This window comes from Plectrocnemia conspersa, unplaced genomic scaffold (genome assembly GCF_051122295.1).
Source record: "Plectrocnemia conspersa isolate PC_06_02 unplaced genomic scaffold, ASM5112229v1 ptg000004l, whole genome shotgun sequence".
Lineage (NCBI taxonomy): Eukaryota > Metazoa > Arthropoda > Insecta > Trichoptera > Polycentropodidae > Plectrocnemia > Plectrocnemia conspersa.
The window spans coordinates 6,057,822-6,082,709 of record NW_028277168.1 but is presented as its reverse complement, the minus strand read 5'-3'; the positions used below and the strand labels follow the sequence as shown (position 1 = coordinate 6,082,709).

The 24,888-nt window shown below is 30.4% G+C and overlaps 1 protein-coding gene across 4 annotated transcripts in view; it reads left to right on the top strand.

Annotated features, from left to right (window-relative positions):
- Positions 1–24,888, top strand: part of GABA-B-R1 (gamma-aminobutyric acid type B receptor subunit 1) — a 333,811-nt gene that overhangs the window by 300,503 nt on the left and 8,420 nt on the right. For all 4 annotated transcript variants that reach the window (XM_088184582.1, XM_088184585.1, XM_088184583.1 and 1 more), the window contains exons 8-13: positions 2,873–3,089; positions 4,079–4,247; positions 20,301–20,416; positions 24,256–24,383; positions 24,485–24,626; positions 24,716–24,866. In XM_088184582.1, coding sequence (XP_088040708.1) covers positions 2,873–3,089; positions 4,079–4,247; positions 20,301–20,416; positions 24,256–24,383; positions 24,485–24,626; positions 24,716–24,866 — 923 coding nt within the window. The remainder of the gene's footprint in view (positions 1–2,872; positions 3,090–4,078; positions 4,248–20,300; positions 20,417–24,255; positions 24,384–24,484; positions 24,627–24,715; positions 24,867–24,888) is intronic.

The following is a 24,888-nucleotide window of genomic DNA, read 5'->3' as shown; positions in this document are numbered from 1 at the left end:
CTCTCTTTGAAAGTTTTGCTTTCATATTTATGTCTAACAAAATTTGATTATACTTGGCAGAGATGTATTCGATTATGTCATAATTAAATAAAAATAGTTACTAGAAGCTCTGGATGAAACGATGAGAACAATTATCTGAGTCTAGGATTTGGATCCATCGAGATTCTTCGTCGTTAATATGATACCTTATTAATTGTTTTATAGTTCAAACATATTTTGTGCATATAATAACATATATTTATTGTGAGGCGTTAGGAATATTAAGGGCGAAGGATTTTTGTCAGCGTATTTTTTAAATTACAACTAATAAATATCGGGTTGCGGAATATTACATTTTCAACAGTTTTCGAAGACGAGGGTTATTATGTACATACTAAGATATTTGACACGTGTATTATAGGTATGTACGTGTAGCCTTAACGATCGCAGCTTATACACGCATAATAAAACAGCATTTTTACATCCGCCGCCGGCTTCAAACGGTCCCAATATTACGGCATTCGTGCGCTTGGGGCAAATCCATTTTGACTTATTATTACTATTTCGTCCCCCTTTTGTAAAATTTCCATCACGTACGCGCATTATGGACTCGCGCTTTAACAACAACAGCAGCGGCCATAAATATGATTCCCCCAAACCACCCTTTGTCAATCACGTCGCCGTGAAATAATGGCGCGCGCAGTTAATTGCTTTTCCACTTTCGTTTTAGAGCCTCCTCCGTGGTGAAAAAAATATGGTGCTAAATTTTCCCACCGCCTGAAAAGCGGACTCGACTTATTAGGGAGAATTTCCCGAGCAATATTTTCACTGATTAGTCTTCGGGAAGAATTCGTTAAACGCAAAGACGGGAAAAATGACTTTTCGTACGCCCCGAGGGAAGACGCGGAATTTTTTTATCAGCGAATTTTAGACGAGCAGCCTGAGTTTCATATCGAAAACGCGCGGCGAATCTTCATTAGGCAAGGTGATAAATATTATCTGTATTATATTACAAGCTTTTTTTTATTTTTGTTATACTTGAAAATAATTCCAGACAAGGAAAGATCTATTACTATCTTGTCGTATAAATTAAAGACGTCATAAACGAAACATGTCGCAAAATGCTAATATAACAGTAGAGCAATATACAAGTTCTACATTTCGTATTTAGAACATTTGTTCAATATACGAGAAATGTGTACAAAGTTCTTTGACTTTTGTCTTGCTGTTTAATCGGAATAACACCTGCCAAAAAAATGAAATGTAACTGATAAAAAATATATATCTACTGGTGAATATGTATTCCGATATGATTTTACTGAAATAAGATATATTAAAAAATATTTTCGGGACTAAATCAAATTTACATTCGTTGAATATTTTCTCTCATGTCTAATATTTTTTAAACGTTCTAAGAGCAATAAAGTCAACAATAATTTGCAAACAAATTTTAACACAAACGGAGTCGCGTCAAAAAACTACAATCTATCCCTTTGAATATTAATGTTTATTGTGAAAGTACTATTTAAAAAGTCGGTGCTTTTGAAGGCAATGTTCCGCTTCTTTTATGTCTTGTATGTATTAAGAGCTGAAGGAACTTATATTTGAAAAACATCAATACATACATTGAACAGCTGTAGTTTAGCTCAGATTCATTACTTTTAAGTCGGTTTTTAATATTTTTATACATATATACTTGCTATGATGAATCGGGCCCCGGGTATATGCCCCCTCTCCCCCCTCCTCCTTCGGCAAGTCTGAGTGTGTTCGGATATGGTTGACCTAACAGTTCTCAGAATAACAAAAAAAAAATGATTAACATATGTCAATATGCAAACACTATTATTCTGAAATGAAAACTTATGTAATATTATGTGCGAAAAATATAAATATATGCATAAATTGAATATATATAATTTTTTGTGACTTGAAATGTATTACTAACTATATAAAAATAGTGCGGCACGAATAGGGTTAATATTATATTTTTATTTACAAACTAATTTTTAATACAAATATATTAATATATTTGAATAGTCTTACTTTATATTATATATTGAAAAAACAGTAATAAATATATATAATCAGCTAAATTGAACAACTAATATTTATTGTATATATATCTAACAAATAAAAACGTTAAAATTAACGAAGGTACTCGTTATTTTATATCATTAAATGCTGTATTTTTTTATATGGTAATAACACTCAAGTGGCTATATTGTGATGCTTTAATTTTAATCTGTTCATTGTCACGTACGGTCTGCCCTATCGATATAAAAAAGGCTTGATATATCCCAACGCTCTTAATGCGTGAAAAAGTATTGTCTTATGGTCGATGCGTCAATTTAATAAAATATTTTCAAGCTGCTCTAACTTGAAGATGGTCATATTTTGATAAATTGATTTAGGGTTCCTTTAATACCATAAATATTTGTTCTAATGTTCATTTTAATTAAAGCTTTTAATAAAACTTAATAGATTTGAAGATGGTTGTTGTGGACTGAACAAGCCCAAATATAACCATTTAAGTTGGCGACTATTACATTTAATATCTGGGTGCGAATCCCATATGAATCCTACTGTTTTTTATTCTCGGAAATAATTAATAATAAGAAAATATACACACGCTTTATTTTTATAAATACATATACATATTTATTTATGCTTATTTACCCTTGCATGCATCTAGTCCAGTAAATAAAATGAAATGATTGCACTCATGCATATAATAAGATGTTTTCTTCCAATGCTCAGACAAGCGATACTGGCATTTATCTCTTAAGATACTTGTAAATAAAATAAAAATATTATTTACAACGTAATAATGCATAAATTTTAGAAAATATTCCGCCACAGACATTTACATAATCCTATTTTTCTCTATTTGCAGACCGTCGAGGATCTTGAAGCTCGGTGCAAAGAGGCTGGGATAGAAATCGTGACAAGGCAATCTTTTTTGTCAGATCCGGGAGATGCAGTCAAGAACTTACGTCGTCAGGATGCTAGAATTATAGTTGGACTTTTCTATGTGGTTGCGGCCAGACGGGTACTTTGTGACCTCTACAAAGCTCAGTTGTACGGCACCTCGTACGTCTGGTTCTTCATAGGTAATTATAAGAATGATAGAAATATAAAATAATAATAATTATTTATTAGATCATAGCGTATGAGCTACTATATGTTAGATCAGAGGTTGGCAAACTCTTTTTTATAATATAAAGTGCCGGAACGGAAATATTCAAGTAAGCATCAAAAAAATATTTATTTACATTTTTTATCAATTAAAATGTATTATGAATTTGTCATTTATCGCAAATTGCTTAAAATACATGTCTCTAGTAAAAAGTTTTGCTGTTTTAAAAATAATGTAATTGTTTTTTGAAATAAATTTTCAATAGCCAAAATATTTTTAGATATGTTTAAAATTTTACATATTGATCAAAAATCTTACCTCAGATAAAAACACATTATAAACATAGTATTTTAAAATTACGTAGATAATTTGACCGCGTATCGATTCTAAGTTTTTTTTATGTGATTATAATTAATTTTAATAAAACAACGTGTTTTTATATTGACCGCACAGAAAAAAAATATTGGATCTTATTCTTAAAAGCTATTCGTTAATAAAACAAGGTAACTTTTTGTTCACAACAAGCGGTAAGTCTCCAGTCTTAAATCATCCGCAACCTCAGCTCCAGACTTAGATCGACTTTCCCGAGCTTTGCTACTGGTATTGACTAGGATTACATCTACAGAAAATAAATAAGAACATTGCATTATAAATAAAATAATAAATGTACTGAATTAAATGATTTAATAACGACTAATACAATATAATACTGCGTAATAAAAATATATATATTTTAATTGTAGATACATACAAAAGTACATAAAAATTAAGTAACATAGTTTTTTTATATGTTATCACTCCTATTCGAGTGTCTTAATATTTTTGTCTTTAACCAATTTTATAATAAAAACGTAGACTCATATTTAAAAAAATAACGTTCAAATAATTAATACTGGACAGTAATATTATATCCATGACGACTAGATAATAAACAATGTATATTAAAAATCTTCAATTTCTCAGGCTGGTACGAGGACAACTGGTTCGAAGTGAATCTGGAAAAAGAGGGCATCGAATGCACCGCTGAACAGATGAGATTAGCAGCAGAAGGACACTTGACCACTGAGGCATTAATGTGGAACCAAAACCAAAATCAACCCACAATATCTGGCATGACGTCCGAGGACTTCAGGTGAGCTTTATTGTGCAGGAAAAGGAGCCCATTAAATGTGCCAGGCCATAAATAGCGCTTCCAAACACGGCTACCTTCCGTTCCTACATGTACATATACAATATTTGAGAACGGCTGATGCACGAGCGGAAAGCTCCATCCCCGTTTTACGACCATTCCGTCATTCCACTTATCCATCACTTGAGCGTACATAAACTGTGCACTTGGAGTTCTAGAGCTTTGCCTTGGCTCGTCCTAGTTCTATAATATAGTCAAGACAGTTACAAATGCGACTAACGGCAATAAATTTCTCATACCAATGCAGTTTCTCATATGATTTTCACAATATTTGAATATTTAAAAAAAAATTAAAAGCTAAGGCAATAGCAAAACATTACAATTTTCTATCGTGTCTGGGAGATGGTGATTATTATATAAATATATTATCCACCGATCATCACAAATCAGGCTTTTCTAGATTTTCCTAATCTCACAGATGAATATTATGATAAGTAAATAAAATAAAATTGAGTTCAGTTAATAATATAACCTGTAATAATAGTATGATATATAAAAAATAAAATAGATCACTAATTTACAGTTTTATATTGCAGTCTGGTATTTCACTACTTCCTTAGTAGTTTCTTTATTGTGATCTTCCCATTGTAATGCATTGGACTAACGTCTGTCAGTATTACAATGAATAAAGGAACGAATAAAATCTTGTTTACGAACTAGATCTAAGTTTAATAAAAAAATTATTCCAAATCTAAATTTGTCATTAAGATTACGACATCCTGTATAATGAATATCACAAATATATATTAATCCAATGGAAAGCCTCTTCTATTTCGGTCTACTTATTCTACGGATCATTAATGCGTTAATCGAGCGAGATAATCACAGACAGATTTGATTCGTATCCCTATTACGTATAAATTGATAAGAAAATGACCGAATTCCTTACTGGACTATTGGATGATAAAGTGCTATATTATATTACAGTAAAATTGCGTTTTATCGATTCTAGATAGATTAAATTTATGTTATGTGTTTGCGTTTTAGATTTATCGTCGGTGTTTGATTTGTTTTATTTATACTCACAACCACCACAGCCGCTATAAATCTTCACTTAAACAATCCACGTCAGTGACAGTGCAAAGCAATAAACCCTTATACCCATGAGACGTGAAAGCTTCGAGCTCGGAATGTTAACAACGAATTTAAATTAAACAAAATTTCCTTTGAGCTTAGCGTTAAACTTATGCGCAGTGTCTCTGTTAAATACAAATTAGAATTTTACAGCGTCAAAAAAATACCACAACAACAAAGGGCAAGAGTTTCTTGAATACATTTTCTATTATGTAACTTTAACTGGATTCTTACATTTCAGAATTATTCAATAAGCAAAGGAATCGACATTCCCTGTCAATTGATGAAGTTAGATTCTAACACACAGAGCCGTCATACATTAAAAGCGTCGAAATACAATTCACTGCATTTTATATGTAGCGTCTACTCAATGAAGTATCTTTTTTTTGAGTTGCTGAATGGCGGTGTCGATAATCCGCCAATTTTCGGTGACTTCCGGCTGCGAGCCTATAAGTGCTCTGGAGAGTCGAGATCGCGTCCTTTATTCCTGTCCGTCGCGGCCATGACTTCAGCGCTTTAAAACGCTCCTATGGCCAGTGCCAGCCAGCTTTTAACAAGTTTGCCAAACGCAAGGATTTTATTTAAGACAACTATGGGGAACTGGAAAAAATATGTGGGATAGTGTTCGTTTATTTTAGGAGTGCATTTTAATTATTTTTTTCTAAATATTTAATGATACAATTATTTTTTGTATAATGTCTGTGATGGTCAGAATTGAAATTAAAAAAAAAAATAAACATACAGTTTGTTTTGTCCAAAAATTTAATAACTTGATAAATTTGTTATATTACGTGCTGACTTTAAGTCTGTTGTTAAGTTGTTATTGAAAAAATATCAAATATCAAAATTTATAAAACGAGCTGATTATTTAATATACAAGAAAAATTTAATATAACAGATATAACCAGCACGATAGAACAGTGGTAAAAGTCGCTTAATAATACTTGAAACACCTGGATAATTCAATATTAACCCTAGTGGTTTTTTATTAATTTTTATCATATCTAAAGGTCAAAATGATCAATTTTTATATAATTATATATCTAATCAATCATCAGAGTTAGGTATTTTTAGATTTTCCTTATCTCACAGATGAATAATTCAACTGAACTAAGTTTTTCATAGTGGCATATATTTATTGTAAGCTGTAATAATAGTTTAAAATTATAAATTATTCTAATTTATAGACTTGGATTTTAGTCAGTTATCTAACTACTTACTAAGTATTTGTGATTGTATTTTTCCAGTTAAAACGCATTGAGCTAACGCTTTACAATAAATAAATAACGAAAATCTTTTAACACATACATTTTAATCTGATTATATAATAAGTTTCATTGTGCAGCGTGTTATCTAATCTTCATGACCAAAAAAAGGCGTTACAAGTATCCATTAAATTGACAAAACATAGCGATTTTTATATTATATTTACATATACAACGGATTAATCCTTATAATGTTTTTGCTTTATTTTTAATATATTATCAAAGTAAAATTACTCAAAAACCATGAAGTAAAATCTACAACTAAAAAAAATCTTTGCTTTTTATCATGAGATGTACATATTTAAAACCAAATTATTGTGTGCTTTGATGAATGCAATGAATTTTGAGAGCACACCTTTCTTTGTTGTTTTAATGATCAGCGTAAGCCAGCATTAAACTTTCTCTCAAAATATTTTCTCATCTTTCGCTGTGTTAACCAATTTTCAAAGCTGTATTATACAAGAGAGTACCTTGACGTGTTCTCGATTTCCCTCTGAAGAGTTCTAAAAGTTCTCTTTTATTAGTCATCTTTGAATAGCACTCAGCCTTTGCTTAAAAAATCTCCTTACAGTCTACCAATGTATTTCATAACTTCCTTAAACTTTGAAGCTTCATTTATATTCATTCATTGTTTACGTTTTGAAATTTATGCCTTGGAAGCAGCTTATTAAAAATTTTAAGATAATAATTTTCATCGAGCTAAAATATATGAGATACGCTTTTCTTTTTTAATTAAAATGTACCGCAAAATATTAATTTAAATATTTTTATAAATCATGTAATAAATGTCTTGAAAAAAGATCAGATTTCCACAAAAAAAATGTAGGTAAGCATATTTGCACATTAAAACCAGCGTTAAGTTTAACCAACATTTTAATAAAATACACACTAAACATTGCCTCTTGCGCTCGGTTTCGGTAGACTCGTTTTCGAATTTGGAACAATCGCGAACCCTTGGCTTGTCCCTTTACAGGTTTTGAATCGAGGACCAGCGAAATGGTCCAGTGAATTCCCAACGACGCAAAGCAAAGGATTCTCCATTTTACGATTGCAAAAATCGATGTTTTTCGCTCCGCTTTTTACCATGAGAAGAAGAAAATAGGGAATAGACCATTTAGTCCTTTTTTTCTACATTAAGCACACACGACGACAGTTTTTAGTAGCTTCCTCCATTACAGTATTAAAGTTGAACTCATTCGGGCACTATTAACTCGTCCCTGCTGTATAGAGACGCAAATCAAGATTTTAATGGAGTTCACAGATAAGCTTTTACATAGCATATAACACGTCCGAAAATATATTTCCGTTTGCATTTGATATATTAATGTATATACATATATATGTACGTATGGTTTTCAACACGTCCGAATTCTACCCACGTCTGCATGTCATTTGCGCGGAAATGGGATTCAATTTCTAATTATTTTTTATCTGAATTTTTATTTATAAAATATCTCGCTTCGGCGCAGTGCGAAATGTCTGCTGTGAAACGTGAAACTTTGCCCTTCGACAATTGTACGAAAATGTGTGGAGCTGACGAAATCTCACTCGAAACCCTTGAAACTTGTAAAATGAGCACTCTACAAAAGTAGGCTGATAAAGGACACCCATACACGCAATGAAAAGGATATTTACACACACGGACGTGACGACATTCCTTCGGATGAGCAAAGTAAAAGCTTTCGAAAAGGGTGTGCTCTTAAGTATTTAAAACTCTCGTGAGACACACACCTGTGATCTTAGCATTTGTTGAAATTTTTCATTTCTTCTATCTATCATAACAGTGTTTAACAAAATGTCACTACAAATATAAGATAACTCTTGTTATATATATTTCGTTTTTTTCTAAATAAAGTCTATCGTGTTCATTTTATATTTAATAATTTTAATAAATAATTTAATTTAATTAAATAATAATCTTATAAAGGATGTCCCAAAATTAATGCAAGATTTGAATTAAATAGAAAACACATTTTTTAGTCTTTAGATTGTTATTTTTTTATTGAATTATAAAGTACATAAGATAGGATTATTTATGATTATTATTCATTTTTACTAACCCTAAACTCTCAGCTGTAACATTTACTGCACAAATGACGGCAAATTCAAATCTTGGACACCTGTATAATATGTGATTAGGGTTTGATTTCGTATAAAAATGCTTAATTTTTTACAAGATTGCATTTTTCTTGTTTAACATTTTTTCTTTTTACAACTAAATTAAAAATAATCCCTAAAAAACCCTTTTTTGATTAATAGAAAGTATTTTGTGTTATAAAAAAATAATCAGTAATATATTGTATTTAATTCCTGAGAAGATTTTCTATATTTTTGTAATATTTTAATTACAGTATTAACAAATATAGAGTTAAAATTTTCATGCTGATTAATAATAATCTTATTTTAGTTTTGTCATACGCTTACACTTTTTATTACTTTATTAAATTAAATTTATCTGAATTAGGCTAAATTAAACTTATGAGTTTTTAATATAAAAAAACTCATGCTATATTTAGCAAAATAATAATTTTCCCAATAAAAAATAATTAGTTTGCTATTTTTGCCTGACATTTTAATTAATTTACTAATCAACGTTTTATATTATTACATTGCTATAAAATACGCCTTTTAGCAATATGTTTATGAATTAAACACTAAAAAATATTTCTTAATTGCTCTTTCTTACACAATTTATATGATTTTTTTATATTATATTTTTATATATTTGTAAATATTTTTTAACAAGTTTTCAAGACTTGGTTATAATTATGTATTTATATATTAAAAAAAGGTAAATGCTTTAAAAATATATTTTTAATATTATACAAAATTTTATTTTTTATTTGTAATAATATCAATTTATTGCGTATTTTTTACTATGCTGAATGTTTTTTTAAGTTATAGTCGATTTAATAGTTTCTACTGTTACCTCGTTCAGCCTTGATCATAACAAGCAGGGCCACCCACAAAAATTATTGTCGACTATTACCTCGTCGATTTTTTTGCCACTGAATACATGGCTTACTTTACGGGAGATTTTGATGTCCGTTTTTTATCAGTAAAAAAACTATTTACAAAAGAGTAGTTATTTTTTTAACTAAATTTGTTTTGGCTACTAGAGCAGATTAAAAAATTTTTAAACAGATTAAGTACTTTGTGACTTAATCTGTTTAAAGGTTTCCCACGGTGGTGTCCCGATTTTACAAAAAAACTTATTTTTCCTTAGACTTAATCTTTTCGGTTGTGAATAAAAAGTGGTTCAATTAATGAACTCGACCCTTTAAATAATGTCAATACTTTGAATCAAAGTTTTATATTACTACAATAATTATACAGTTGAAATTAGCGTAATTCTGTAACAATAAATGTTATAAATTATTATTATTATTACTGTTGTTGAAATTAATTCGTTCAATGTTATTTTAAACCTCAATTAACTTTCTCCATAACTTAAATTAGTCACTCGAATTTCGCCCTTTTACCTAAAACAACAAGCAATTTATCCCGCAAACTTTTATTAATCAAGTCTTGAACATCTGCGAATCTTCCTACGCAAAAGACATTACTAATATTTTATGTATCGACCGCGCCATTATCAAACAGCCACTTAAGTACCCTATAAAGTCCTAATTTACATACAAACGGCTCACGAATGATTAACAGACCAAATAGTCATCAGGATTTTGATCCGCCGTTTCGTTTAACGAGCAAATTAATATTGCACATACTTGAATAATGAACGGCTGAAATTATTATGTATAATACTATGTACAATATGTGTAATTGCTTCGTTCAGGGTTTGCATGCTGAGCTTGCGCGTTAACAACGACCTGTTTGCCGACAAACAAAACGTTTAGCACTAATTTGAAAGGCCCGTTATTCGCTTCACGTGTACGTTTACGTAAAGGCCGCCGTGTGTGTGTGTTTTTTTACCGCCTTGCCCTTTCGCCAAATAAACATTCGTACTGCCGGTGTCAGAACACGTGTCGCAGCAAACGTAAATAGACAAAGTAGCAAAAGTTCAATTAGGCTTTAATTAATTTCGTCAGCAACCCTCTCATGCCGATCTGGGAAAAGTCAATAAGAATAATGTTCTTAGCTAAATTAAATAATGAAAGTTAGTCTGAAGCCTTCTTGAGAGACATGAACATTGAGCAACAAAACAAGGAGTGAGAGAACCACTTTTGAACGCATAGTACCATGTTGTTTTGAAAAGTTTAGGAAAGGAGATGTGAATCTCCAAGATGAAGAGGGTCGAAGATGTCCTACTTTGTTGACAGCAACGAATGGTGTACTTTATAGAAGAATAATATAGTAACTTTTAATAAATTAACAATTAAATTCTAGGGGATAACCTATAAGTCGTATTAGGTCGATTAATATAGAGATGTTATACAATATAATATATTTTATTGTAATACGTATATATATAGTTGGGTCGGCTTTCTTTTGATTGAATTCCAGGCTGGAGATTCTCAAAATTCAAATACCTTGAACCCTGAAGTATATTTTTTGTTAATTCCAGTAAAATAAGTCTATGAGGAAAAGTGATTCTTAGTTTTTCGCGTTCCTTGGAAGATTTTGTTGTCCACCCTTTTTCGGTGGAACGACCAATTATAAAATGATGGTGGGTTTTTAGGGACATATAGATGATTAGGGACGACCGTTTCGAGGGCAAACCCGAATGCACGTGTTATATTTTCTTTATGTGACGAATATCTTAAGTTTTGCCATGACTGTGTCCCATTTTAACAAAGAAACCCATTTTTCTTAGACTGTTAAAACGCTTAATCACACGTTGAAGTAGCCTTTTTATGATATAAGAGCATAAGTTAATTCCTTGAATTGATAATAGAAAAGTGGTTAAATTGGTAAACAACTCGTTTGCAGTTTCCAATTGCGGAACAGTTGATAATGTTAAAATGAAGTAAATTCCAAAATAAAATACTATAAATATATTTTTTTGTAATGTTGAAATTTATAAAGTGTTAATATCTCTAAAATAAAATATTAATATATGAAAATATACCCAAAAAAATATTATGGTTATTTGTTGTAAACTACTCGTGTTGTATCCTTTAACACAAAATTTGCATTTAACAATTGTTGGGAAATGTAAACGTGATACCTAGTAACCATGTTAGTGTAATACTTACGAGTTATATTCGTTATGATTTAACGTGGATCCGAAAAAAGTCTAAGTGTTGTACTAATATCAATTTGACTGCTCTGAGAGACTGTTAAAATTTTTATATCATCATAAAGATGAAACATCACTGCTCGTCGTTCTTTCCATTTTAATGGAAAAAATACAGTTTAATAACTTTTATACGTTACTAAAAAATCTCGGTAATTTTTGGGTCGATTTCTTTTACTATTGACAAACAATGACAATTTGTTGTGTAGAATCGTTCTTGATTTGCTAGTACTAAGAATAGTTAAAAGTACTATGGTTTTTTATCATTCCTATAGCTTTAGTCTTCAAACTTCGATTATACAAATCTTCTTCTTTGACGAAAGCTTTTTTATTTAAAATCAATTCAAAGCTTTCGTATTTTTTTAAGATATTACAATATTTTATAAGTGAATATGTAACAGAAAGGTTGCAATAATATAAAAGTATATAAATGTTTGATGATTTCAGTGATACTTTTTTTAAAATCATTTTATCTAACCACAAGCTTTTTTCAACATTATATAAAAAAATATGTTTTACCTGGCAGTTCATTTAACCTTGATTAATAATAATTTGATTTAATTAATAAACATTCAATCAGTATAATTGGAAAATTTTCTTTTAGCATTTCCAATGAAATTTGTTTCTTAACAAATATAGCTCGAACCAAATTAAATCCAAAATCAATTAATTTTAGTTCGGCTTTGTTTTACTAATAATTTCAATATCGTTAGGGCACAATTTTACATTTCAAGTGAAGCTTAATTATTTTAACGCTAAATTGCTATTATTTTAGTTGCTGTTTCTTTCACGGTAGCTATTAATGTAAGGTCAGACAAATCGTTGTTCAGTTAATTATATTCTTTGAGAGTTTGTTTTTCTGCTCCTTTTCGCGTTTTTAATTTGCGTGTTGTTTCCTTTTATAATTTCCTTTTTTGTGTAACTAATTCAAATGAATAATACAGAGAGGAAAAATCCCTCGACTTTTTTATCTATTTTGATGTTCGTTTCTGTTAATTGAAAATTTGTATTCATTACGTACCTATACTTTACTGTGCCATTTTAAAAAATCATGGCATAGGGCGATAAATAATGTGGTTTAATTTGCATTGGGAAATGAAGAAATTCAGAAGATGTTTATCATTTAACACCGAATCACAATAATGTCGTATATATTCAGAGCTCAAAATACACAGGAGTAAAACATAAAAAACTAAATTATTATTATATTCTAATAGTATTACTAAATATTATTATTATATTCTAATAGTATTTGTTATAACCTATAAATAAATAGTGAAAATTTAAATATAGTTTTTAATAAATAGCAACGAATGTTTGCTACTCAATATATTTAAAAAATAGTTTCTTATTTTAAGATGTAATAACGATTCATATAAGCTTAGCTTCTTAATAATAAATATATTAACATACTTTAGGTTGTTTCTCATATTTTTAATAGCTATTTTATTAGAAAAACTAGTACATGCCAATAGAAAAATTAATATTTTAGGCTGTTATATTTATACAAAAATTATTTATTAGAATATTTTGTTACATAATACATCATTTTGATTTTAAAAATCAAAATAAATTTTATATTAGTATAAGTTTCACGTGCGTTTATTTTTTTTTTTTTCGGGTTTTTAGGCTTAAGGGGTTTATCTTTGCAGCTAAATAGACTACTAAAACAATTTATTTTATAAATATATATAAATTACCACATATATAAAGAAATGTAGATGCCGCTATCCGGCTTTGGTCATGGAAGTTAAGAGTCTTCGCTGGCGTGTCGAGTTGTATTATTGCCGTCTGTCATTTCGTGGAATGGCTAGAATCTGTCGTAATGTGTATCAGTGATAAAGCTGGATGATCTGCTGATTTGTGTCGTGTCCATGCAGTGTACTGTTTCGTCTCTGCTTTTGTGACTCCATGGCGTCTTACCTTGTCTGTCTTCTGCGTCTCTCACCGCATCTTCTCTGTGACCAAATGTCACATCTTTTATAATGCTGGTACGAAACAGCTCTGGCGAATCGTAAATAAGGATGTTTGCGAGCCAACTGTTAACGTCTTGGACACGCCCACAAAATGTGTCAAAACAGAAAATACATAAAAATAGAAACGATCCATCGTCACTCTGGCGATTAGTAACTGAATGGTGAAAAAACAATAGTATTTTGCTCAGCATAAACTATTTAGCATCCTTTTGGGTGATTAACGTTTCAAGACCGATATGCTATTAGGTGACTTGGAATATTTCCAATTAATATAGCAATTGTTTGGTCATGAGATCTCTCTTTAATTGACTTCTTACTTTCTCTTAAACTATCACATTTTTTTAATATATTATTTTTATTAATTTGTATTAGTTTTTTGTGGGAGCGGTGATTTTATATAAAATTTTCAGTATCAACTTGTGAATCTTGCCGATTTGAATTGTTTATAATTTCAACGAACTTTTATGTATTGAATCGCGATCTCTCGCCGCATCGACACCCCTAAATATTTAATGAGCGCACTTTGAATAGACAAAGTTAATTTTTGCGGTCTACAGAGGATCCATTAATACTTAAACGCCAATCCGGTGATATATTTTTAATAGCGTCGCCTCCGATTTTCATTAAACTTGAACGACGGAGCCGCGTAAATATTCCATCACGCGGCTAGCAAACTAGTTTATTTTACAAATTTGCATCCCGACGACAGTCAAACGCGAATCAATCACCGTGAACCGTTGTGCGGGTGTTTGGACATTTCGGCTACCGATATTGGATTCGTTAATTGGACATTGACCGACGTGTGTTTGGTCCAGCGAGATAATCTCACAGATGACCGAGACCGATTCGATTATGCCTCCGGCGACAAATCCAACAGAATCATCGGCAATTGTACATATATACCGACAAGCGAATCGCTATAGATCGTTTGGTTGACTGTGTCTATTGAAATTTATATTTGTATATGTATGTACATATGTATTTAGATACATATATACTATTGAAATACCAACAACGAAAAGTTTGCAATAAACTTCGACTCATAAGTCAGGAGCATTCAGACGAAAAACTATTGTCGAAAAGTTGTAAGGAAAGACACTCGTCAACACACATCGTGTGAAATCTTCACTTATGTACGGATATTGAGTTCTTACATGTTTATATAATATTTATATTATAGAGTTATTTTTCTATCAAAGGGTTTATATTTATTCTTTGATTCTCATATTTGTTTAAAATATTATTTGTCTAATCTTAAACTCACTCAGTAATTCTGTCTCCGTCTCTACTATAGCGCAAATTTTTTTTTTTTTAAGGGAAATGACTGCGACATCACTACGGTGTTACTTTTGCCTAAAATTACGATTTAGTAGTAAAGAGTGAGCCGGTGCGTTATTGTGGTGCAAAATCTAAAACTGTTTATCCATAATTCTGGACCGCTTCACGTAAAACTGTAACCTAATAATAATTTTTATCAGAACGACCTTGTTGTAAAAATTATAAGTTATAAGTAAAAATATTATAGTGCAAGAAAACAGTAAAAATATCTTTGAAATTTTACTGATCTTGACGTGCTTTTTTGACTGATCAGGGCGCTTCTATTAAAACAGTTGGACCTTTGTTTTGATATCCATCACATGTTGTAGCACGTTGTAGCAATTCAGAGTCTTCATTCAAAAAATCCTCAGAAATTTTTGAATGAAGACTCTTTGCTTGCTACTCGTTCCATGCCCAAAAGTTAAATAAAATGTCTTTACATGAACCGTACAAGATATTAACTCCTTAAGCAATTTTACTAATAGTCATTAACCTACTACTAAGTACAATAATATTTTTTCACGTTTTCTTCGGTGGTCAATGTATTTTGGCGTGATCTCTCTTGCTATCTTCGACGTCTTCAAAACTTTTGTGCCATCCATACACTTTTGATTTGGACATCTGGACAGAATCTTCGCTAAAAGTATTAAACGATATTTGCACCACTACACTTTAATGATAATTCATCAAGCTCATGTCAAACAAAATGCGTCGTCAATACTTGGCTATAGCACAAACTATGCAACTCATATGCGCATCACATACAATAATACGAACTAGTGTTTCTTCTCAAAAAATTCTCGAGAAAAATATGGCAAATCGAGAATTCTCATTTCTCGAGAAATTTTATAAAGCATTTTTTATTATATAATATTAAATTTGTACGAATATTTTTAAAAGGTTTACAACCACTGTCTTTTTTATAACGCTGCAAAATCAATTTCATAATTAGCATAAAAAAATACATAAAATGACAAAATTTTACATTCACGTTTAACTTGACAATCCACTTGCATATTTGTTTAGCTAAAACCTAATTATTATCTAAAACACATAATAATGTTCCCTTTAATTAAAATATGAATATCTAATTTGCATCCTAACAGAGAAAATTGTCAGGTGCTTAGATTCCCTTAATCTCGATAATTGGATACACATATGAACACCTCTTTAGGTGTAAATGTGTTCTTTATTATATATATTAACACTTTTGGTAGTCACTATTATATTTTATTTTTTATCTCTCTCCCACAATGTCTTGATAATAAATTCATAAAAACTTCAATGATTTAACTTATAAATAAATACTAATAAATTATTTTTTACATGCTTTTCCACAGTAAATCATATTTTAATTAACAGTTTATATTTAAATACATATTAGTTGCTTTGTTTATTATTTTACTTAATATATTATATATTGCTGAAATGATAATTTAATTCAGTGATACAAAATGGACAGATATTTGAAACTAAATTACAAAAATGTAAATCAGTACAACAAAAAAATGTTTAGGCATTGATCTCATTCTTCCAGAATACTTAGCTTACTCCGGAATTCCGCAGAAGTGTCCGATCGTTAGCACGCTCTTTAACGCAGTCATTAATCACTCTGACCTTTTACCACACGCTAACGATCCGGGGGTTTTTCGAACTATTCCGTCTATTTACGACTCTTAACAAGATAAATCCAGGATAAATCCTGCGTCTGCTGAAGGATTTAGATTCACTCATGACATGTATATCCGCAAATCTTATCCCTCGCCCAGGACTGGTAAATTCATTATATTTGACACGGGAAAAACTTGCGAAAGGTATAAAAATAGTGTCTCTCAAAAAATACGTGGATTGAAATATTCAAAAACTGCACTAAAAATTAATATATATACACACAATTCGGAAGGCATGTGAAATAATATATTTGCCATTTAACATTTCATGGCGTCACTGTATTGTTTATGAGGTAAAATGATCCCTAAAGGGAATATATATTACGACATGCCGTAGTGATTAATGGTAACTGATATTACCCAACTAATTTATGATAATACAATAGATTAAATATAGCATTCAAATTATTTTAAATTAATGTAATGAACCGTGGTTTTTCGCGTTGGCGTTTCATAACACAAACAATATTTTGATACATCTCATAAAACAACAAACACCCGACTCTAAACTGACGTTTTATCAATGATGAAACCGCAATATGGTAACTGTTAGTTTATTCTTACTGTTTTGAAATGTGGTTATTATTATATTATATTAAAACATTTATTTAACTATGTAAATTTAACCTTGTAACTTGTTTTGAATCAGCAAAAAACAAACATTGATACGATTTTTTAATTTGTTAATGCATGAGCTGGGTGTAGCACTATAATAAAGAATTAGCTCTATTTTAATGAATTATCATCAGATTGGGAAAATCAATAAAAACTTATTCTCTGATAGTCGATCGAAATTATAATTATAATATAGTCATTAATTTCATTCTATCCGATACTATAACAATTTAAAAACACCATATTTATTTATACATATATTTCGTATAACATTTAGATTTTATTTTACCGCTGCAAAAATATTTTCCTCCTTAAGATGACACTTTCAAGACGAAATTTTTGTAAGTAAGATAATAAAATCCCTTGAAGATAAATTTGAGCTGTAAGGTGAATGAAATATTGTATTTAAACCACAGGTATTCAGTTGCAACCGACGCTTTGTGAATTAGTACATTGTCGTGAATTAACAAGATATTGGAAAGTTTACTTTGTAGTTTTTTCATATTGTCTTTTTTAAATATTATAAAAATGTCAGAGTTTGCTTATAAGCAAATAAAATATTAAAATACTTCCTCTTGCATCTTAAAAAACTATAGCCATAATCTTATCCGCTGAGTTCTAAATTTATTTGTTATGCTTCTTGACTCCATTGACTTTAATTGATTTAAAATTATAATTGCCAACTCTTATTTTTTTAAAATTGACTTTTGGTTTAAACGTGAGACCTCGACCCCCAGATTTTAAGAGCATATTTTTTTCTAAAAGATTTTAAAGCATGCTATTATACTTATTCTAGTGAAAAATTTGATTACTACGCAACGTTCATTTTTTATCATTTGACTACTAATTGACTTTTGTATTTTATATTAAAAGTGTTTTTTTTTATTAAGGCAAAATATTTTATCTTTAATAATTGTGCAATTTTGGGTGCAAGACGTAAACTGAATTATGGTTTGACGTGAAGAGGGAAGCAGTGGTCTGTAATTAGGCGGCCTCATCTTAAATTAGATTTTGTACAAACTCAACGGGTCAAACGTTGAAAAGCTCTGTTAAAGTTTTTAATTTTTTAAAGTTCGAAGTGGATGCTTAAAATGAAAGTTATTGAAAGGAATCTTTAGATCATATCTTTCATGCACATAGTTTCCCCAAAGAGAGATTTAGAACTCGACTACCTTTGCTGCAACGACCAATTACTAGTCTGGATATAAACGTTTATACAGGGTATAACCTATGGTTGTTTTTTAAACAGTTTGGAACGTTATTATAATGCATTTCTGGTAACAAACACAATGATTTATAAGCGGAACTTACATTGTATAACAAAAGCACTTGTAAATAGTCGAAAGAGAATGTTTTTGAGTAATACCTCTGATTTGAGTACGAATGGTGCTTGTGACCTGCTGATATTTTTGACTTAATAGCGTAATATGTAGATCTTCACACTGTTGCGTATATTTTATTAAAGGCTTTTTTTGTTTTAAACCTATGGGCGCTGTTTTAATAAATTAAACTATCCACTGCGTGTAAGGAATGTCTGCCTTTTTGTTAGGAAATGTTTCTCTTGTTAAAAAATTGCATTTTTTTGCGATTTGCTTTAATAAATCCATTGATTATTGTAAAGTAGGCAAATTTATGAACCCGATAAAAAGTTTCATTGAATTTGTATTATATTAACTAATTAGGACCGGTGCAACAATTCAGTATTTTGGGCTTATACCGTTTTACAAATAGACCTACCGTGTAGGGCAGGGCTTTTGAGAGCAAAGTTGCTGTATGAAGCCATCTCTGTTTTATGGTCCGCACATTTTTTCTATAGACTGTGACAAGCTTGGCGCATATTTCAACAACTTGGGTATAGCACGTAAAATTAAAAAAGCAAAGTTTTATACTTCAGAACTGACAAAATAGTCTCTGTTGTCAATCTTACCATCATTGGAGGGAGCGACAGCATAAAAATTTATTGAGGGAGTTCTTTGAAAAATTCCAAGAGACTACCCCTTCGGATTTTGATTCCCTGTATCTCGTATGTGTTGTCTCTCATCCACTATCATAAAGCATGTTCTCTGGATTACAAAAGAACGTGTTCTTATCAATCACAGGATCAATGATACTTTTAATATCGTCTGGCAAATATCTAGTTGTTTAAACAAACTTTAAAATATGTTCAGTAATTCCAGTTTTGGGTTTTGAAACGTCTTCGAAAATTACATTCGCTTCCTCTTCTGATGCCCGTAAGAGCCAGAACGTCCGTACTAGCCGACTTGCATATGGCTGTCGCCATCCGACTCCTTAATACACTGGCATAGCACACTAATGTATTAATATCACCTACGAGAAGCTGGTCCAGCTTGTATCATTAAATTTTATTATATTTCGATGTATTATTTTTTGTGTTATTTTTGTATCTTACTTGTATTATATTTTTTTATACTATTTTAGTTTTTTGTATCGTGGCGTATTTAATTTTAATTAAATATATATCTATACATCAAGTTACATTATGTATGTCGCAAAAAAGTTTTAACAAATGCATTACATAATCACTAACGTGATGGTTCATCTCCTTAATTGAACAAATATAGAACGATCGACAATTTTCAACAAGAAAAATACTACAACGAAATTCAGAGTAATAATAAACTATATATTTTACCTATTGACTTTATTGCCGGCAAATCAAACGCGCTGTGCAAATTTCAATTAAATTTCAGCCGTGTGCAAAATTGATATTCGACGTTTAATAAATCAAACTGTGCTCGAAAGCACTTCGGCTTTGAATTTTGTGCTTGCGTCATCATTACGCCTTTTCTCGTGCAATTTATTCCATTATCATTATTGCCTATACGTTATATAATAATACAATATTTATATCATATTTTTAGGCTTCGGCTGAACGACGTGCTACGAGGCGACGGCTACGACATCGACAATCTACGCTATCCGGAAGGTTATCAAGAGGCGCCTTTGGCCTACGACGCCGTATGGGCAGTGGCATTAGGTATTCAATATTTGATATTCGTGTAACTTGATTGACCGTAATTCTGTAGGGTAGTAATGGAATACTTATATTCATGAAGAACTTATGTTCATTATATCTGTAAAATGTGCAGTAGAGATACCAGTTTGAGGTGGTTTTTTTATTATTTATAATTTTTTTTAAGCATGTTTTGACACTAAAACTCAACATATCGTCGCTGTGATATAAAATACTTTATAGCCTAAAACGTTACTATTTTATGAGACATAAGAAAACATGCATAAGGGTAAGAAAATTCGCTAAAAATTTAGCGATAATTTGCTTTTGGTATATAAATTTCATCTACGGTTTAACACAGAAATAGCCAAAACGAGGTATTAGAACTGCAGCGACGATATAAGAAGTGTTTTTTTTTAAATGTTATGCTAACGTTTCTTAGAATTAGCAAAATATATGTGGAATGTTATGCATTATTCAGTATATTAAACAGCTTACTGAGTGAGCCTTTATCTCCTCTGTTGCTGCAAAACTTCTTTAAATTGATTAAGAAAAAGTTGCAGGTGGCCATATTTAATGGCCCAAATTCATGAATTAGTATTAAAGTGGGAGACGAAGCGTTATCGTAGTGCAAAATCTTTTATTTTACCTTACGATCTGATAATATGCGTTTTGTACCTTTGTTTCGCTAACACAACCGTGCATCTTGGTTGTGAATAAGCATTCTGGTTTACAGATATTTTTCATTTATTCTCGTGATTATAATAATACAGTATCTTATTGTAGATATGTTTATATTATTGATCTGAATGGTCGTTGAAGAAAACAAACTTCAATAGGATGATTATTTGTTATAATGGACGCAAATAATCGTAGGACTTCGATTGATTACAGAGCGTCGGAATACTAAGAATTTTCAGGCTCCCGAATCGTAGAGAAAATTGTCAATAACAGCTCGTAATAAAAAAAACTCCTTGGATTATTTTAAAGACGAGATTTAAGTTCGCCGAAAGGGAAATTTTATAGTACAACTCTGAAAAGCCCCTTCGCAATTTTACAATCCATCGTTTCCTGTAATCTGATTATTAATTATTTAGATTACCAAAGCAATGGTTAAGGCTGATTAGAGTAGTTTTTGTCATTCAAATACCTTTATTTAAACATGCATATTTTCAAACATCTGGCACGGACCCAGCTTTTTATGCAGCAGGATAAAAAATTCAGTAGTTATAAAACATTTTGAAATATGCGTACAAATTATATTTTTAACAAAAAAATGCTCTATGAAAATTTTCGGGGAGAAACACTAGTTTGATACGTGTTCATTCAACAATTGCTCAGTATGCTGTTTTTGTTGAATATTTAAAATACATGCAACAAATTCAACTGCCAGTTGTTCCACCCCCAAAATATAATAAAACTGCTTTGTATGAACTGACCGAGATACTTCTCTAACTTCTTTAGCATTTTTTCTAGTAAGACGTCTTAGAGTTTTAACTGTCCTTTCGAAAACTTATATACCATTCATAATCCTTTTAAACATATTATATTTTAAAAATACTTTCCCAACATTTATAACGCAAAATAAAATGCAAATTCTTCAATCCGTCATTTTTAAAATAAATACAAACACAAACTAAGGGTTCAATTTAATTGAAGCGTTACTGTTAAAACTTGAAAAAATATGCAAAAATTAATTTCATTTTCAATCAAATATCTCATTCGAATTTGTAACGTGAAGCCCTAAACGTTAAATAATTTACAAATAAATATAATCTTTGCATTTTATAAACGTATCAATGCATAGTCGTAAATCCGCCTTTATGCTGAATTTTGGGTCAAATTTAACTGCAAAAAGATACAATTTTCGTTGCTACTCAAGCGTTAGAGAACATCAAATGGTGCATACGAAAAAGGGTGTGAAATTGGGCTCCTCCATTTTAACCGAAACAACGTAATACAAGGGTTTTTAATATTTTTCACACTATCAGATCAGAAAGTCAACTTTTTCTCTACTTAAATGCATTTATAATATATTTAAAAACAACCATAACTAATCGTATATTACCGTTACTAAAAATAGTAAGTTAAATTCTATATTTATAATACCGAATAAATAATATAAAATTTGCTTGACCAAAATTAAATTGACGAAAGTGATTACGTGAACGTAGTAATAAAATAATATAAGCGATAAAATACGAAGCAACTCATGTATGTATAATTGGTATATGAAAAAAATACATAATACGGGAAAACATTGTATAGATAAAAACGATCATATGAAATTACTGCTAGTTTATATATATTATTTTACTTAAAAATTTTGATGAGTACCAAATTTTTAAACATAAAGTCAAATTGAACCGTCTTTCAAACTTCTCTCGTGTTTTTATCATTTCGCCAAATTTTATAGTTCAATAAAGGCTATTCTGGCATTAAATATTTTTGACGAAAATATATTTATATTTTATGTAACTTATCATTCATTATAAGGATTATGATATTCCATTTCAAACCTGTATTTTAGAATTTTTTTAATAGTAAAATATAATCTCGAATGTGCATTCAAGTAAAAAGTATTAAAAGACTATATCATTATTAGCTAATAAGATTAAAAATTGTAAAGATTTTAAAAAAAATAATGTTCATTTTCTAGTATCTTTAGAAGGTTCATGATTACTTGGACAATGTGATTTTTTTACCTTTTTATTTATATTAATTATTTTTGCAAGGGCAATATATCAGTTCAAAAGAATTCGACAGTTACAAAATTCTACAGAATTATGCATACCTCCACAGTGCTGTAAATCACTCTTATTAAACTATAAAATTTGCATAAATGAAAAAAAAATAAAACGAGAGAAGTTTGAAAAACGATACATGTTTAAAAAATTGGAACTTCCAAAATTTTTAAGTTAAATAATCGATATAAACTAGCAGTAATTTTATATGATCTGTTTTTATCTATATAATGGTTTCCCGTTTCGTGAAGCTTTTCCGTATACTAATTACACACACATGTGTTGCTTCGTAACTCATTTTTTTTATTATTTTATTATTACATTAACGTAATCGTATTTTAATGAAATCCGTTTCTTGCATTTAATTATCTATATATACCAATGTGTTCTATTATCAGGAAGAAAAATCTCATCATTGTTTCATATTATTGTTTATTCAAATACAACTATTGTACATTACATTATCATGAGGAAGATTTAAAGCTTCGGTTTTACCAAACAATTCGATACATGAAATTTTGCAGAATTATAAATTAAAAAAATTAAGGTGATGATGAAAATAATGAATTCATTGAAGTTGGATCAATAATTACGGGAATATTAAAAATATAAATTTCATATGTATTTCACGAATAAAATGACAAACTAAGAAATTAAATACCTTAACTGACGTTTTATGATTTTTAATAAATAAATCATAGATGATCAATTGTAGAATCATTGAACTAATTCGACGAATTGCGGGGTTGGTAAATTTTTCATTCGACAAATTTCCCAGGCAGTGAACTTTCTGTCGGTCAACTTTCAGGATGGCAAAATGTTGAATAATAATAATAATATTAAAAACTGGGTTACAAAGTTTAAAATATCGATTTTCAAATTATGCAGATTTATTGAAAAAATGTTTTTCAAACCCGGTTCTTAAAAACCATCAAGCCCTCCTTTGATATCTTTTGATCCTTACAAACAATATATTTTATTACTATAAAATAGTTTAATGATGTTAATGATTTATTGAAGTGAGCATTGCAAAAAATATATATCAAAATTGAACGAACAAAAAGTAACATGTACTTTGAAGTCATACTAAATAATAACAAACAAAAATTAACTTTGCAGCTTTCAACAAGACTATGGAGAGGCTAGCGAAGAGCGGCAAAAGTTTGAAGAACTTCACGTACACCGACAAGGATATAGCAGACAACATATACGCGGCCATAAATTCCACGTCGTTCCTCGGCGTATCCGTAAGATTATCCGAGTTTATGCTGAAATACGTTTATGTTTTGTGCGTGCGCGTATCATAAATTTATGAAACATCGATCCATTTACACATTTTCACCCTCAGGGCATAGTGGCGTTTTCGTCGCAAGGAGACAGGATAGCTTTGACCCAGATAGAGCAGATGATAGGGGGACAGTACGTGAAATTGGGTTATTACGACACTCAAGCCGACAATCTTACGTGGCTCAACAGGGAAAAGTGGGCAGGTGAGTGCCCTTGAACCCTTCGATCTTTTGCTTGAACAAGTTTAACATGTATGATGCATATATGTATGGTATATACGCTCTGCTTTCAGGCGGTAAAGTGCCACAAGACAGGACCGTGGTTAGGAGGGAACTAAGAACGGTATCGTTGCCGCTTTTCGCATGTGTCACAGCCGTGGCGGCCGCTGGAGTTTGTATAGCTGCTGGTTTAGTTATATTCAACATATGGAACAGTCACAGGAGGTATTAAACAACGCGACGGCTA